Raw genomic sequence first — 16,204 nt, 5'->3', positions numbered from 1 at the left:
GGTCGCATGCCTTTCTTGCTGTTTGGACGGGCCTGTCTTCACCCCTGTCTTTCTCTGTTGATAACGCTTCTTTGACACACACCATTTTCCTTAGCTGTGCCTCATTCTGCTGGACTTGATATGTTCCAGCTTGTTCCTTGGCTGCAGAGGATCCCTACTTCCGGCCTGGTTCCCTAATGGCACAGTGTGTCAGAGGGTATGCAGGCACGCGGTTCCAAAGTAAATTGCCTGTGCTCTGATGTGTTCATTAGCAAACTTCATGTGTGTTCAGCTGGATTGTTCAGAGGGTGTTAGTGGAAGGAAACACTTTTTGCTGCAATATCAGAGTAATTTTTTTGTGTGTGTTTTTAGTGCTGGGGATTGAACTCAGGGCCCCATACATGTGTTGATTAATTTTCTCCCACTGACCTGTATTCCTGCCTAGAATAGTTTGGTGGGTGGCGACAACTGTCTTCATTCTTCTTTGTCATTCATTTCTCTTTGTCCCTTAGCTTGTACAGTCAGAGCTGAGTGACAGTGGCAAAACCACTGTGGAGAGTGAGGAGGAGGAGGAGGAAGAAGAGGAGGAAGAGGAGGCTGTACCTAGGAGAGGCAGGTCCACAAGAAGCAGTTTTGGTCTTCGAGTAGCTTTTCAATTCCCCACCAAAAAACTGGCAAAAACACCCAATAACAGTAGCTCACACTTAGTGGACAGCAAGACTGATCTCAGAAGAGAGAAAAGTTGCAGACAGGCCAAGGAACGGGAAGACTCTGCCTCTGAGTCTGACGATGACTCCAGGACTGAGAGCCAGAATTCGGATGCTCTGCTGAAAAGGGCCATGAATATCAAAGAGAACAAGGCCATGGTAAGCGCTCGCGGGGCACTGCACCATAGGCAGCTGCCCCACAGGTGCTCTCGGGAGGGCAGGTATACTGTGGGGTGCTTTGGTGTGAATGATGAGCTTTGCTTTGGGAATGGAAAGACTCAAGAAATACTTATGGCCGCTCCAAGGATGCTGCCCCCGACGGTTGAGCAGGCTTGAGTACTAAGTTGGCAGAGGTACTGGAAAGAAGTGAAGAGGAGCTTGGCTGTTACTGAGCCCAGGGAGAACTGCCGTGGGCAGCTACTTACTTCTGAAGAATGGAGAAAGGCTGGCAGTTAGCGGCCCTGAGGTGTTCTAATTCACCTACACCTTGGTTAGCTTAACCTACATGTATTTGGGATTCCTCTATGTAGCAGCATTGAACGCCATTCTTTTCCTCCTAATTTTACACAAACAGGATTTCAAAGAATTCTTCCAGTTGTAGTTTTTTTTCTCACTTTGATATTTTTGGTTTGTTTGTTTTTTTGAGACAGAGTTTCTCTGTGTAGCTCTGGCTACTATATAGACCAGGCTGACTTCAAACTCACAGAGATCTGCCTGCCTCTGCCTTCTGATTGCTGAGATTAAAGGTGTGCACCACAACTCAGCTTTTTGATGACTATTTATTTTTATCATTTATTTATTGAGTTTTTGTTTGTTTGTTTGTTTGTTTTGTTTTGTTTTTGAGACAGGCCTTTTCTGCTTAACGGGCCTGGCTGCCCTGGAACTTGCTTTGTAGACCAGGCTGACTTCAAACTTCCTGAGATCAACTGCTTCTGCCCCCCGAGTGCTGGGGTTAAAGGTGTGCGCCTCCACTGCCTGGCTGTCGTTTGAAAGGCTATCTTTTTAAAAAGCACAGTGTAATAGGCCTGTGCCTAATAAGAGAACATAGTCCCTTTGGGGGATTTTGTTTATGTTTTTTAGAGACAAATTTGCTTGGCTAAATGAACTTTTAGTACCCTACCCATCTGTATCATTTCAGTAAGAACTATATTATACATGATAATTCTTAATGGTGTCATGTTTCTGGGAATCTAAAACTGAAAATCCTGATTAAAGTCCCAGGTAGCATATTAGTGTCGGCTGCTTGGCAGTAGGTGTCTGGGGATTGTAGCTGGTCACAGACTTCCTGATCCTGTGTCTGCGCCCTGGGTGCGAGGCTTATAGCAAGTGCTACCACTCAAGGCCCAGCAAGTGTTTGGTTGAATTGGGAGCTCTGACAAAGAAGCTGACCCCTTCTCTGGACATGCTGACATCTGAGCTTCCACTTGGTGTTGGCTCAGGTGAGCTATGGCGTTCTCTTCTCACTCAGGAGGTGAAATCTTACAGTTACTGAGATGATGCGGAGAGGTGTTGATTTCAGACCTGTCTCCTTGACTGACATCACACCCCCTTTCTTTCTAACCTTAGCTCGCTCAGTTGTTGGCAGAACTGAACTCGGTGCCAGATTTCTTCCCTGTGCGAACCCCGTCCTCAGCTTCTGTAAGTGGAACTCTGACTTCTCAGACCAGTTCTGCTCTCTAGGAACTGGTAGCTTTCTCTTTAAGGGGGACTCAGATACATCTGTCTGTGCCCTTGGTTTCAGAAGAGGAGAACAGCACGGCGGGCCTTCTCAGAGGGACAGGTCATAAGGCGCATGAACCCAGCCCGCAGCGCACGGCCCCCAGAGAAGTTTGCCCTGGAAAACTTCACCTTCTCGGCCGCCAAGCTTTCCGAAGAGCTTTCCAGCTTCAGAAGGAGGACAGTCAGTGGGGTATTTACTCTCTGATAAGCAGATGTCCCTTAAGCGCGAGCGGTTCATTATGCCTCTGCTGGCTGTTGTGTTGTCTTGAGTCAGCAGGCCTGCAGCAGCTAAGAGCCTGAATTCCACCGTGTTCATCTGAGTGTGTGTTGAGGAGACCCTGGGCTGCAGATCTTACTGAGAGTCCTTGAGTAACATGAGCGGAGGAGCGGGTGGCTCTGGGGGAGAGCACTGGCCCAGCTGGCTTTGACTGCCAGCCTTGGTTTCGCACTATGGAAGGTGCAACAGCTCCTCCTTGCTTGTTTGTTTGAGGAATGACCCCTGCCTCCCCTTTTTTTATTGTTGTTGGGTTTTTTTTGTTTTTTCAAGACCGGGTTTCTCTGTAGCTTTGGAGCCTGTCCTGGAACTAGCTCTTGTAGACCAGGCTGGTCTTGAGTTCACAAAGATCCGCCTGCCTCTGCCTCCTGAATTTCAAGGAGTTTAATCCTCCTGGATTAAAGGTGTCTGCCACCACCACCCTGCTGGAACTGGCCCTTTTGAATGCTGTTGGGAAAGACGGGGAAACTGAGGAGCTGCCCTATATGTGGGCTTGGCTGTTCCCTTGGTCATGGGCTCATTTTCCTGTTTCTTTAAAGTTCAAGTGCCCTCCAAGGGAACTTGGATTGGGGCCAGAGCCCACCAAATGACCACACAGACAAAGGAGACATGGTCAGCCTTCGATCTCTAAGCACGTTTAAGATCTTTGTTCTGGTTTTCAGTACTTTGATGTGTGTGCTATGTTATCCTGGGTTTTCCTTGCAGGTAAAATACCAGCAACATAGACGACGTCACCGCGTGTCTTCTTTTCGCGCCGTGAAGGACATCACTGAAGAAGATTTGGGAAATGTTGCCATAACTGTGCGGGATAAAGTCTATGATAAAGTTCTGGTAAATATCACCTTCAGAGAGCGCAGGACTGAGTCTCCTGGGAGCCCACACATTTATAAACAACAGCAGCAGGCCTTCTGCTTGTCTGCCATCTTCCTGAAGGCTTGCTCTAAGCTGTGAGGGCAAAGGCAGGCTACCTAGCATTGTGGTCCTGCCCAAGGGAGAGGGTTCCCTGGGGTATGTGTCCTGGCTTAGAAACGCATGTGTATATGTTTTATATGTTAACTATTGAACGTCTGTAGGAGGCAATGTACCCATAGAAAAAAGTAGAATTTCTGGTTGGTATGAACCAGGTTACTCTTTCCAGATGACCTGCAGGGAGGATTTACTTATTCTGCATCATTTTTGTTTGTTCAACACTATTTAAAGTAGTAGGATGTTAATGGAACTCCAGCCTTTCAAAGCAAGGCTTTGCACCGATGGTTTCTAGGTCTAAAGCAGTAGATTAGAGCCAAGTTCATGCTACCTGGGGCTCTCTGCTGCTTAGGTCACCTGGCTCCTCCTGGTTGTGGGGGGCGTCTCTCTTCTCTTCCTGGTGGTTCCATTCCTCCTGTGCTCCCTGCTTAGCCTCATCTACCCTGGAACTGAAGCACGGAAAGTGGAGGTCACCATCGTTTGTCTCTAGTAACAGTCCTGCTAGATGCTGGGCATGGGTGACAGTATCTGAATGAGTGTCACCGTGAATCCCACATCCACCTCTGTTGCTTTCCCGTAGGGTAACACCTGCCATCAGTGCCGGCAGAAGACCATCGATACCAAGACAGTGTGTCGGAACCAGGGCTGTGGCGGTGTGCGGGGACAGTTCTGTGGGCCGTGCCTGCGGAATCGCTACGGAGAGGATGTGCGGACAGCGTTGCTGGATCCGGTAGGAGCAGTGTGTGTGTGTGTGTGTGTGTGTGTGTGTTATAAATGAAGAGAAGCAAGCCTGGGGCCCCCACAGTGCTCCTCACTCCACTCTCCCCCCTGCAGCTTAAGACTGTGAGGCAGTTGAAGTACCCTGCTGCCTCCTGGAAAGAGAACAAGATGAGATGATTGACAGCTTGGGTGGACAGGTCCTGCAGGGCTTTCTGTTGGCCACGCCAGGGTTTACTTCAGTAGGTTCCTTCCCTTTAGCACAGTGATTTCACTCATTTGTCTTGGCCTGTCCAGGGGGCAAGTCACAGTTTAGTGCATCCTGCTACCCAGAACTGTGCTGAATGTCTCCTTGTCTCATACCTGCTACCATCATTTATCGCTAGTACCTTGTGTAACAGAGATACAAGGCACACCTGCATGAGTGTGCACTGGGTTGCAGAGGCCAGAGGGCAACCTCGGTTGTCGTTATCGAGAACATCATCCGCAGAGTGTCTCACTAGCTTCGGGCTCAGCAGTCAGGCTGCCCAGCCAAAGATCCTCTCACCTCTGCCTGCCCAGTGTACGCTGCCTTACCCGACATTAGCGTGTAGGTTCTGGAGATTGCACTTCGCCCTCCCCACCAACTGAGCTCTTCTCCGCAGCCCCATTTTACCTTTTGAGTTGGGTGTTTGTTCTGTCATTTCTACACTGTCAAGGCTTCTAAGTGCTGCTTTGAACCCGGGCATTGCCACTCTGAGGTCTGTTCTGCCACCTCACTTTATGGCCTCTTCTGCCGCATCATGGGTATACATGCTGTCCCCAGTTTCTAGATGTTTTGATTAAGTGATTTAACATCAAGGTGACATACACATCAGGAGAGCTAGAATTCTCACCTTGATCTTGTGCCAAACCTGTACTAGAAATCACAGCCGGTGTGTGACCTGTGAATCACATAGGACCCGAACATAGAAGCCAACTTAGTTTTTTTAATAGCTCCCTGTCAGTGGTGTATGGTCGTGTTTAGAACAAATGTCTCCTTGTTTCTCTGACGTGGGGAGGTCATTCTTGCTGTGTCCTTGTGCAGCCTCTCCTACACTCTGACTGAAAGATACCATGTATTAGTGGCTGGAGGAGAGGCTTGACTCGGGTCTCCTGGGCAGAATGTGGAGAAAAGGAACAATCTCTCTTCTGTCTCCTAGGAGTGGACGTGTCCTCCCTGCCGTGGGATCTGCAATTGCAGTTACTGCCGGAAACGAGATGGCCGCTGTGCCACTGGAATTCTCATTCATCTAGCCAAGTTTTACGGCTATAATAATGTCAAGGAGTACCTGGAGAGGTAAGTCTCCAGTAACGGGAAAGTGTGTTGGGACCCCGGAGGCCCTGGTATTCCTCTCCACTAATATGTAGAAATCACCTTGAGTTCTATCCCTTTGTGCAGGAGAGGCTCAGATCTAGAGAATTCCTCTGTTGATATAAAGTACTCAAGTCCACAGTGGTTCAGACCATTTCCACTCATGGTACAAAACTAATGGCGTGAGAACTCTCTGTGGAATAACACAGTCTCCACAGCCTGAAGGGCAGGGCGTCATGAGGATGGTGTGCGCTGGGAAGTGAGGAGGCCAGCTGAACGCTTGGCATTCTGTGCTCAGGGCGCGCGAGTGCAGGAACCACTGGAGCTGGGATGCTGCTTCCTGCTTGCTCCCGGCCAGCTCCTTACGCACGCTTCTCCTTCTTTCACTCAGCTTACAGAAGCAGCTGTAGGAGGCAAATGAGAGGAGAAGGAACGCTGGACTGCACAGAGTCCCGCTGGAGATGTGTGCCGTTTGTTCCTGGCCTTCCAGCTGAACCCACAGAAGCTTGTTTCCTACAATTTACTGTTTCTAATACTATGTTTTTAAAAATGTTTATATGCTTAAAAAGATTTCTCAGGAAAATAGTAGAGCAGAGAAATCTGTATACATATCTGCACAGACCTGTACTAGAAATATCTGCTGAAGATTTAAAAGCACAATTTAAATGGGGCAGAGCTAAGGCTCAGGTAAGTTACGAAGAAGATGCTCTGGCCTTTGATGTTCAGCTCTCCAAGTCACCCCGGCTACTCCTCTTACGAAGGCTGTTGCCGCTGCAGTGACCGTAGCTCAAACCTAATAGTTCATCTTGCTGTAGATACTGAATTCTGGGTCCTTAGAAATTTACATTGAAGAATGTTCCTCTAAATAATCAAGTGCAATTTACCACACACTGTGAGTAACTGTCCTTTTTATTAAAAGACAACAAAAAACGGACCAAGGTATAGACACTGGAGGCCTCAGGATGCTTGCCTCTTCCTTCAGGACCTGCCTGGAGCCTGCTGCTTCTATGTTTTTACGTTTTTTAGAGATTTTGTTTTTTTATAGAACCCTTACTGCCTTGTTTTTGAGACTTGGGGAACCATAAGAGATAAGCCATGGTGTTTTGTATGGGTGTGGTGGAGGAAGCTAAAATCAACAAGTATATATCCCAGATAGATGTTTAGTGTTTTTTGTGTGTGTCTGTGCGCGCGTGTGTGTAATACAAGAACAAGGCTGTAACAGAGTGCACACCCCTGTGACTAAGACATGTCGCTGTGTTCTGGCTAACGCGGGGAGACGTCGGTCACAGTGCCAAGGCCGTCTGTGCTTCCAGCAGCAAGGCCACGCCTGCCAGCACCCACTTGGCCAGCTTTTCTCTGCTCCTTAGCCTGAACGTCCAGACGTAGGTGAGGCCTCTGGCTTTGGTTTTGTAAACGGGGCACTCATAGGTGTGCTTAGTTTCCTGTCTGTCCACGGTTATGGCTTTGGCAAAGATAACGGGCATTGTGGATGTTAACTCCTTAAGGCGGGCATCCGCGAGGACTCCTGACTGCGTGTCCCATCTGGCACCTGTAGCAGAAACAGCAGCTGTGTAACTGTGGTATGTTGGTACCAATGCTCTAATTGTTTGATGCAATAAACCTACTTTTATCACCTTGTCACCTATCGGTAACGTCATTATATAGCCGAGATGTTTAATGGGTTAGCGATTTTATAAGATCAAATTTTGTACAAATCCAGACCCTTTATAGTAAACTAGAAAGTATGAGAAACACAACTTTGTAACCTTCTTTACCACTGCGCTAAACTAATTTGAAAGTCCAGGTCACTCACTGCCTACCCTTGAAATATCTGTACTGTGTCTTTGGCTTCCCTGTGTGTGTGCTCCTGCAGCATAAATGCACAGATAGACACACAGCATCAAGGGCTTGGTGACATCTCCGTGACATGGCTCTGTGGGTGAAAGGTAAGGCGTTGGCCCCCTGAGTTTGATCCCAAAACCCATAGAGAAAGCCAGGTGTGGAAATACACACCTGTAATGCCAGCATTCCTACGTCAGATATGGGAGATGGATAAGAAAAATCAGTCTTGCAGGCTAATTCTCCTGGAGTGCCCAGTGTGGAGGAGACAACACTAGAGACCCTGCCAACTCCTGAAAGATGTTCTTTGACCTCTGCACACAATAAAAGCTTAAAAGCTGAGGGTTGATTTTTGAATTGATGGTAGTGAAAAGCAAAATACTGTGAATTACATGCAGGATATAAGTTTCTGGACTCGTCGCTCTGAGTGCCACAGAGCTTGGCTTACACTCTCTCGGATATTTAAATTGTCTGAAGGAAAGAGGAGGAAGTAATTACCAACACAGGGTTATCTGGGTAGATGCTGAAGGAGAGGGACCCCTCCACAGGCTCGCTCAGTGGACTCACCTTCCAGGTGGAGCCCATGCAGGTACGCGCCTTCTCTGGGCGGGTGGCCATAATCTTCCTTTGTTTTTTTGGTAACGTCAATTGTTAAGCACGTTCTGTCCAGTGGCCACTCATTTTTCCGAGCCATGGTCTGCATGATTGCTGTGGGAAGAAAAAGAAGGTAGAAAACCTGTTTCTAGGCTCCTAGAGCCAGCCAGCCATGCCTCATGGGCTCCTGCAGATTAGAGCGAGGCTGGGCAGGGCCTGTTTGCCTCCGCGGTCACAGACTAGAGTGTGCCCGGGAAGCAGCAGCTGCCACCTGCTCCCTTGTTGCTTCTGTGTCTTCAGCGTGACTGCCCGGGGCAGTGGGGAAGTGACAGGCCACTGCAGCTGTGCCCAGGACTCTCCTTCCTAACTAGAACTTTCTCTAGTTGCTACTCCTGCTCTGTGATGCCTCCAGCCATACCTGTTAGGAAGGACTGAGGGTTGAAGAAGCCAGACAGCCACACAACAGCTGGGAGGGTGAGGTCTTGTGTCCAGGTATCGAGTTCTCGGCACCGCAGTAGGAGGTCATTAAACCTGGTCAGTGGAGGGCAGGAAGAAATGAACTTGTTTTCTAGTGAAGTAGATCTCTTCCAGGAAGATGAGAGGCCGTGGAGCACACGGGGTAAATAGGGGAAGCCTGCTTAGATAATTCACAGGTGATGCCCTGCACATGCCTGGTTTCTTCCTGTTGAGAGTTTATACAGCTCGTTTCTGTCACCATTAGGAGTAGGAAACACTGGGCAACATGAACACTGGCTCTTTGCCCAGCTATCAGATCCTTCTAGAGATACATAATGAAGGTACAAAAGCCATGGGAACAGAGTTGGCCAATACCACATCCTGTAGGATGCAGTAGAAATGCAGCGGTGTGTGTGTGTGTGTGTCCATTACTGTCAATTCCAGAGTTGCTAGGGAAGAGTAGGAACATGAACACACACACGCACACACACACACACACACACACACACACACCCTAGTGGAGAGAGCTTTGGAAGTCTTAGGGTGGAAACAGTGAAAATCAATGTTAAGATTAAATAGCATGATGGGAGGACCCTGGAGAGATGGCTCAGCAGTTAAAAGCACTGGCTGCTCTGTCAGAGGACCCAAGTTCGGTTCCTATCATCCACACAACATTCATAGCCTTGTCTTAATTCCAGTTCCAAGGAGGATCTGATACCCTCTTAGCTTATGTGGGGGGAAATACCGAACAAGATGGGAAGAAAAGCAGTTTTGATAAACAATGATCAAGAAAGCAACAGATCAATCTAGGAGGCCCACAGTCTGAGGTGGGTTGAGGTCACCAGAAAGTTGATTTTAGGTTGTGTTTGAGAGCTTAGTGTGTGTCACCATGTAAAGGGTCCTCTCTAAACAGAAGTGGTGTGGGGCTGAGTGCACCACAAAGAAAACTACTCCATCGACAGAGTTAGAAAAGGTTAGGAACAAGCTAGTAAAAACCTACAGAAGCTAGCAAGCACAAAGTAAGCTGGTGACAAAAAGCTGCAAGTCGTCTTTAATCCTAAGACACAACTCTGCAAACCTTCCATCTCAGTACGCAGAGGCAGCCCTTACATATTTATAGTGTTAAAACTCTGCTGAGGTACACTGTCTCCTGGGCAGTAGTTATCCTGTGGAAGCCACGTAAGTGTCCTTCCCCTCGCTCACATCTGTGTTTATCAACTTGGTACAACCTAGAGTCATCTGGGCCCGGCGCAGACTGGCTGGTCGGCTGAGGAAAAGAATCAACTGGTAAGCAGTGTTCCTCCTTGGTCTCTGCTCAGCTCCTACCTCTCGGTTTCCGCCTGGGCAGTGATGGGAACCCTGAGCTGATGTGAACACTTTCTTCCCCAAGTTTAATCACAGCAGCAGAAAGCAAACCAGAGCAGGACCCCCGCAGTGCTAGGCATGTGGGTGCCTAGAGTAATAGTGTTAATTGTCTCAGGATCTAGGGTCACCCAGGAGATGAGCCCACAGGCACACCTGTGAGTTCAGCCTCTGGGAATGCCTGTTAGGGTATTATCTTTAGTAGGGATAGCTGATAGGGAAAGCCTAATGTAAATGTGGGTGGCCTTGTTCCCTGGGCTGGGAGCCTGGACTGTAAGAAGGCGAGTGTGAGCTGAGCCCAGGCACTCCTTGCTCTGCCCCTTGACTTGCTTGTTAGTAGCCATCTCAAGCTCCTGTCACGGAGGCTTCCTTCGAATGGAACCGTGAGCCACACCAAACCAGCTCTCTCTCGCCCTGCTTTGGTCAGCCTAGGTGTTCTATCACAACAGGAAAAGGAGCCGGGACAGGCAGGGTCCCATCATGCTGCCATTTAGAATTCTGATGATACCTTCCAGATTGTCCTGTATTTTTTTCCTGAGTCAGAACCAAAGAACTTCACTCCGAAAAAGGAATAGATAAGAGTCCTGTGATGCTTTCTGAACGGTCTACCAAGACATAGAGCATTTGGGGATAAAGCACCAGCCCTCAGCAGCGCCCCCCCCAGCGGTGCCCGCAACAACGGCCTAGTTCCTCTGACTGCCTTGCATGCTGTACAGTCCTCTGACTGCATTGGAAGTTACTGGTTTAGAAAATAACGGAATAGAAGCCAACAGGCACACTCAGGTAGCTTCTGACCTAACAAGTGAGAGAATTTGAAACTTGGTCTGGTCTAACTGAATTGACTTTTACTTTTGAAGCAAAATACTGGAGAACCTTAAGTGAAATTAGAGTTTCCTTGGCGCTAGCAGTGGAACAAAGGTTCACAATGGAGTAGTGGGGAATGCCGACCCTGTGCTCATGTCTGTAGTTGACAATGGCAGTAGAGATGGCCACTTACCACTGGGCGAGACCGTAAGTAGATGGATAAGCCAGTTTGTTCCAAGTGTCTGGAACCCGGTCATAACTCAGGGCAGACAGCTGGGCTTCCACATCAGGAGATAACGTCAGCTCTCCCTTGTAGAAAGGAAAGGCCACCATGAGTATCCTCCAGTGTGACAAAGCCCCCTGCCTTGTCCCACTTGTAAGCTTACCTTTAAACTAAGGTCTAACCGTTGAAGCGAAACACGGATTTCCTGGATGAGAACATTCATCCTCTCGCACTCTTGAAAGCAAACGAGAGCATATGGGCTTCGATCCGGGTTATTTTGTGTTATCTCTGCCATGTTGAACTCTTCTGGAAGTCTCTCCAAAATGTCATCCAAGATGTTCTTAACCTGAAATCATTGTAACACACATGCAAAGACTATTTCATTTTTGCTCATGGTGACTGGTGGTTTGAATGAAAATGGCCCCACAGGCTCATGGGGTGTGGCATTATTAGGGAGTATGGCCTTGTTGGAGGAAGTGTGTCACTGGGGGTGGGCTTTGAGGCTCCCAAGGGCTCAAGCCAGGCCCAGTGTCACGCTTCCTGCTGCCTGCCTTCCAGACTAAAGCTCTGGGTTCTTTCTGCCTGCACCGTGCTTTCAGCTGTGATGGTGATGGACTGAACCTCTGACACTGTAAGCCAGCCCCAATTGAATGTTTTCCTTTCTAAGAGTTGGTGTGGTCATGGTGTCTCTTGGCAGCAATAGCAACCCTAAGACAGTGACTATCATACTTTCTGAAGTCTCAGAGTAGACCATGCAGCTTCTAAAGGTGCCTACAGCTTCTGGTCAGTTTCTAGCTTCCCAGAGCTTCTGCGTCAGTACTGGTCACCTCGCTCTTAGATTCTAGCATGGTCAGCTTGTCCACTGGTAGCCTCGAGAGCATCAGATGCATACGTGGCATTGTGTGCAGAGATGAGACACAATCAAACGTGGAAACTCATTTGCAAAGTGACACAGATTCCAAGGCCCTGTGAACACGAGCTGGTGTTACTGCTTCCTGACAGTAAATCCTAAAATCCTGAGCCACTTAGATCAACCAAGAAGAGAGAGGAAAGAAAATCAAGGCTTGAATCTATTTGTTCTCCTGAGGAAGTGAAAGGATTTACTGATAGATGATAGGAGTAGTCAGATGTCTATCAAAGGAGCTCCACTGAGCTCGGGAAACCAGTAAGTACCTGGAAGCAGGTGACTGGGAAGCATTCCTAGAATTCTAGTCCTCTGGAGCTTGAGACAGAAGGATCATGAGTTCAAGGCCTGCCTGAGTTATGTGGTGAGACCCTGCCTCCACATGCAGCATGAAGAGGGAGTGATGCTGGGCCTAACTTGAGTCCTTGCACTTGCCCCCTCAGAGCCCATCCGTAGTGACACACTTCTAACTGCTGAAAAGAGAAACTAAAAAACCTTTAGTCTCAAGAGTCTTTCCCACTTTCCTTTTTCTCCGGTGATGCTAGCTGGCCTTGACATCATGCTTTGGGATTGCTGAAGGAATTCTCTTAAATCTTAAATGAGTTATGGAAAGAGCAGGCAGTATGGCCAGTGGGGAAGCTAGCTGGCAAGACAGCTTAGAATTTACCAGGCTTTGTTTCCTTCCCTGGCCCTCTCTGCCTGTTGGATCTTGACACTTCACCTCAGCTAATCTCCAAAATTGGTCCTAATGTCCCTCCAAGCTCTTGATTAAACAGTGCATGGAAAAGTATTTTCCACAGTGTCCAGTACCCAGTACCAGGCCTTGGCTTCAGTGGCGGCCTGGCTGGTGCCACGGCAGCCTGCCCCACATGAACTGCATTCTGGTTTCATGACTGGCTTTCTCCATGGAAATAGAAAAGCCTGGCTGGGGTCTATCATCCACCCCTGTGTCTGTGAAGGCTGTGCTTCTTCACACAGGGAGGTGTGTTCATCCGCTAAAGACGCAGCCTTCTTCCCAGAAACAGTGTTTATACATAGGATACAGCGACACAGTTCATTTCAAACGATGAGTGGTCAATGAATGACCTGATTTCAAGAAATAACGGGGACATTTTCTGGGATTTCACTATAATTCGAGTCGGTGTTAACAAATGTTTTTGAACAACCTGGATCCTTGGCAGTCAAACCTTGATTAACAGTTTTGAAAAGAATGAGGACAAATTTGTTTGGGGGTGAACTATTCACGTACAGTAGGAGCTGGAGTTGTGGCCTAGCAGAAAAGAGTGCTTGCTACACAGAGATAGGGCATAAAAAGCTGGGCATTGTGGGAGGCAGAGACAAGAGAACCACTGGGATTTTCTGGCTTCTACAGACCCGAAGTATGGCCTGGTCTGCTCATATACCGCTCCCCACAGTGAAGGACAGCCACAGATTTGGAGATGTCTGTAATTCATACGTCTGGCGAAGCTACCCTGTTAGTGGAGGTGTGCTGAGCAGCCACACCTCCAAGTTTTCAGTGTTGGAGACATGCCTCCACTGTCTGCCATGTGGCAGTATGGGGGGGTGAGAGATGACTGCTCCTGCTCCCCCCACCCCTTACCGCCTGTGACTCAGAGCCCTGCCCCCTCCTAGGCAGCACAGCAGAGCTGCCTGGTGGTTGGAGGTGAGGGTCACTCTGAAGTGAACAGGGGAGTTGCCCAGTGGGCGAGTGAAAGAGCTGCTTGGGGTCCTAAGATCGGGGGCTGTCCCTGTCCTTCACCTGCAGCAGCACCGGGAGTGTGGCCCCTGCACCTCCCCTGGGGATAGGTGTGAGAGCTGACCCTGAGGGCAGGGAAGCAGGAGACCTGGCCCCACCCCTCACTCATAGCCGCTAGAGGTGACTTAGCTGGGGCAGTGCAGGAGAGCGCACCCTGGTTGTGAGGACAGGGAAACCCGGGTGGGGGGAAGACCAACCCTGCAGCTGCCCGGGCCCAGAACCAGGGTTGCCGCTTGGCCTGCCCCAACATCCGCCCCATCTGTGATCTGCTGGAGCATATGAAGGAACCTGACCCACAGCCCCAAAGCTGCAGGATCTCTACAATAGAGAGCAACACCAGCATTCCCAGGAAGAGTCCTAGGGTGGTAGAAACCAGAGGGCTTGAACCAGACCAGTGAATTTACAATGAACACTTACAAGTAAGGCTGCGTGGACAAAGGGATTTGCTGCATGACTTACTGTGTCACACTGCAGCATCCATGATGAGATTTTTAATTTTTTCCCTCCCTCTCAATTTTTCTTTTTATTTTGTGAGCAGTTTCAAAGGGATGGGGAAGTGAATGGGTCAAGGTGATGTGAAAGAAACAGAATAAAAATATTTTTTTTTTAAAAAAGATGAAAGTGGAGCAAGTAAAAATTACTTCACATATGTAAGTCCAGTGTTCATCTGCATGTGAAAAGAGGCCTGCAACTCAGCCAAGGAATGCGAAGTTAAAACCCCCCAAAAACCAGTTATCCCTAGCAGACCCTGAAGGAGGCAGAGTACCTGGATCTGAGTGGCCAAACACTGTCCCCATCTGTGATCCCACAGTTCCGTTTCTGAGCGCTCTGGGAGTCAACCTTTGACAGGATTATGTGAGGATGGTCACGGCTGTGATTGCCATAACAGAGACACCAAACCAAAGGCACTAAGACAGCCCCCACGATGGAGTAAACATTGTATATTCCTATGATATCGAATACAACAAGAAGGAGCCAGTGACCACTGAACAAACAGGAAATCTCACAGATTTACTGTGACGTCAAAGGAGTCTGGCAGTAAGTATCATAGAAGTCCGTGTATTTGAAGTTCAAAACTTGTCAATATGGAAAGATGGAGGTCGGGATATTGATTACCTTTGGGGAGCAGGAAGGAGTATGAGTATCCTGGGCAGTTGAAAAGTCCTACACCTCGATCTTGGTGGTAGTTATCTGCTTGTATAGGTAAGCTTACCAGAGACTAACACCTAAGACTAGCTAGCACACTCCACTCTAAGAACTAGAACAAGACCGCCCTTACCTTGTCTTCTGGAGACTGCCCCAGGTCCTCACTGCTCACTGCATGCCTGGGTTGCATCTCCAGGAGAGTTCTGAAGAGTGTGTTGGAGGTCACTGTCAGGAACTCTATCTCAGCATTAGGGTGAAGCCCATACAGTGCTGGGCTTTCTGGAGGCAACTTGTCCTCTATGTACTGTTGATACCCGGAATAATCTAGGTAGGGTGGGGCCACAAATCCTGGTGCCAGCATGAGTTCATCTTCAATCTTGAACCATAAAGAAACACCAGTTAACCCAAAGTTAGGAAGGTGTTATCTTCACTTCCTGAACACAGAACCTTAGCAAAAAGTCCCACCGTGATGCTTGGTGGTACCAGACTCCAAAATGCCCATGGTCAGCACTATGCTTATGTTGATATTAGGCTGACCACTGAGCACAGTTCCAGGAAATACAAAACACCCCGATTTGCAATGAGCTCAGGGCAGGGTGGCACACACATGAATACCTGGCTCAACCATCACTGCCTATTAGTCAGTGCTTCAAACTTCCTGATTCTCAAACATCCCTATTTCCCAGAGAAGAAATCCAGATGTCTGGTCATTCATTTGCGCAAGCAGATGTCTTGAATATAAACTTGATTCAGAACTCACATTAGTAATGCTAGTATATTCTTCCCCAGTATTGTGATATAAAATGCTCCCCCATGCTCATGTATTAAAGGCTTGGTCCTCAGCTGGTGGTACCATTTTAGACAGTTCTGAAAACTCTAGGATGTGTGGCTTAATTGGAGGAAGGAGGTCACTGCAGGTGTTTAAGAATGTGATTGTGTCCCTAGCTCCCCTCCTTTCTGCTTGCTGTGATGGGAAGACTTTCCTCCGGCACACCTTCCTTCCAGTGGAATAAGTTCACCACGGGTGTAAGCATCCCAAACTCTAAGTCTCACTTCCTGCCTTATGCTATTTGTCACAGCAGTGAAAAACAACATACCCAGTGTGACATACTGTGCATGGTGTAGCACAAATCACGTGATACATAGGAACTTTACAAACACAAGGTCGGGGTGGCTTCCATTTTATAGGTCATATTATACTGAGAGTCAAATTACTGCTTCCTCTCTAAGACCTTGGGGAACTTAGGGCAAAGTCTATGATGCTACTCAGATCCATGGACTGAGCTGGTGCTACGGGCACAGCTGTCTGGTAGACGAAAGGTCACAGCGATATAACCTGTGTTGGCCCATCCATTTCCCTGGGGTTTGAGGAAGGGCAGGCACTCCATACAGAAGGTGGGTTTCCACAAAACTAAAGTGAGCAGA

General features: G+C 48.4%; 2 protein-coding genes across 6 annotated transcripts in view; one reads left to right on the top strand and one right to left on the bottom strand.

Moving 5' to 3' along the window:
- Cdca7l (cell division cycle associated 7 like) overlaps positions 1 to 7,336 on the top strand; it is a 39,109-nt gene extending 31,773 nt beyond the window's left edge. For 4 of the 5 annotated variants that reach the window (XM_075947537.1, XM_075947539.1, XM_075947536.1 and 1 more), the window contains exons 4-10: positions 492 to 845; positions 2,253 to 2,324; positions 2,428 to 2,595; positions 3,385 to 3,510; positions 4,226 to 4,375; positions 5,544 to 5,680; positions 6,087 to 7,336. In XM_075947537.1, coding sequence (XP_075803652.1) covers positions 492 to 845; positions 2,253 to 2,324; positions 2,428 to 2,595; positions 3,385 to 3,510; positions 4,226 to 4,375; positions 5,544 to 5,680; positions 6,087 to 6,105 — 1,026 coding nt within the window. In that variant the 3' untranslated portion in view covers positions 6,106 to 7,336. The remainder of the gene's footprint in view (positions 1 to 491; positions 846 to 2,252; positions 2,325 to 2,427; positions 2,596 to 3,384; positions 3,511 to 4,225; positions 4,376 to 5,543; positions 5,681 to 6,086) is intronic. The other variant, XM_075947538.1, reaches the window with a different exon arrangement.
- Dnah11 (dynein axonemal heavy chain 11) overlaps positions 6,979 to 16,204 on the bottom strand; it is a 315,059-nt gene continuing 305,833 nt past the window's right edge. The window contains exons 78-83 of the mRNA XM_075947535.1: positions 14,913 to 15,155; positions 11,137 to 11,319; positions 10,944 to 11,059; positions 8,547 to 8,659; positions 8,102 to 8,242; positions 6,979 to 7,244 (exon numbers count right to left, since the gene is read on the bottom strand). Coding sequence (XP_075803650.1) covers positions 6,979 to 7,244; positions 8,102 to 8,242; positions 8,547 to 8,659; positions 10,944 to 11,059; positions 11,137 to 11,319; positions 14,913 to 15,155 — 1,062 coding nt within the window. The remainder of the gene's footprint in view (positions 7,245 to 8,101; positions 8,243 to 8,546; positions 8,660 to 10,943; positions 11,060 to 11,136; positions 11,320 to 14,912; positions 15,156 to 16,204) is intronic.

The sequence above is a fragment of the Microtus pennsylvanicus genome, chromosome 14, assembly GCF_037038515.1.
Source record: "Microtus pennsylvanicus isolate mMicPen1 chromosome 14, mMicPen1.hap1, whole genome shotgun sequence".
NCBI classification, from domain to species: domain Eukaryota; kingdom Metazoa; phylum Chordata; class Mammalia; order Rodentia; family Cricetidae; genus Microtus; species Microtus pennsylvanicus.
The sequence above is the reverse complement of the archived record's forward strand: the minus strand, read 5'-3'. Positions and strand labels throughout refer to the sequence as shown.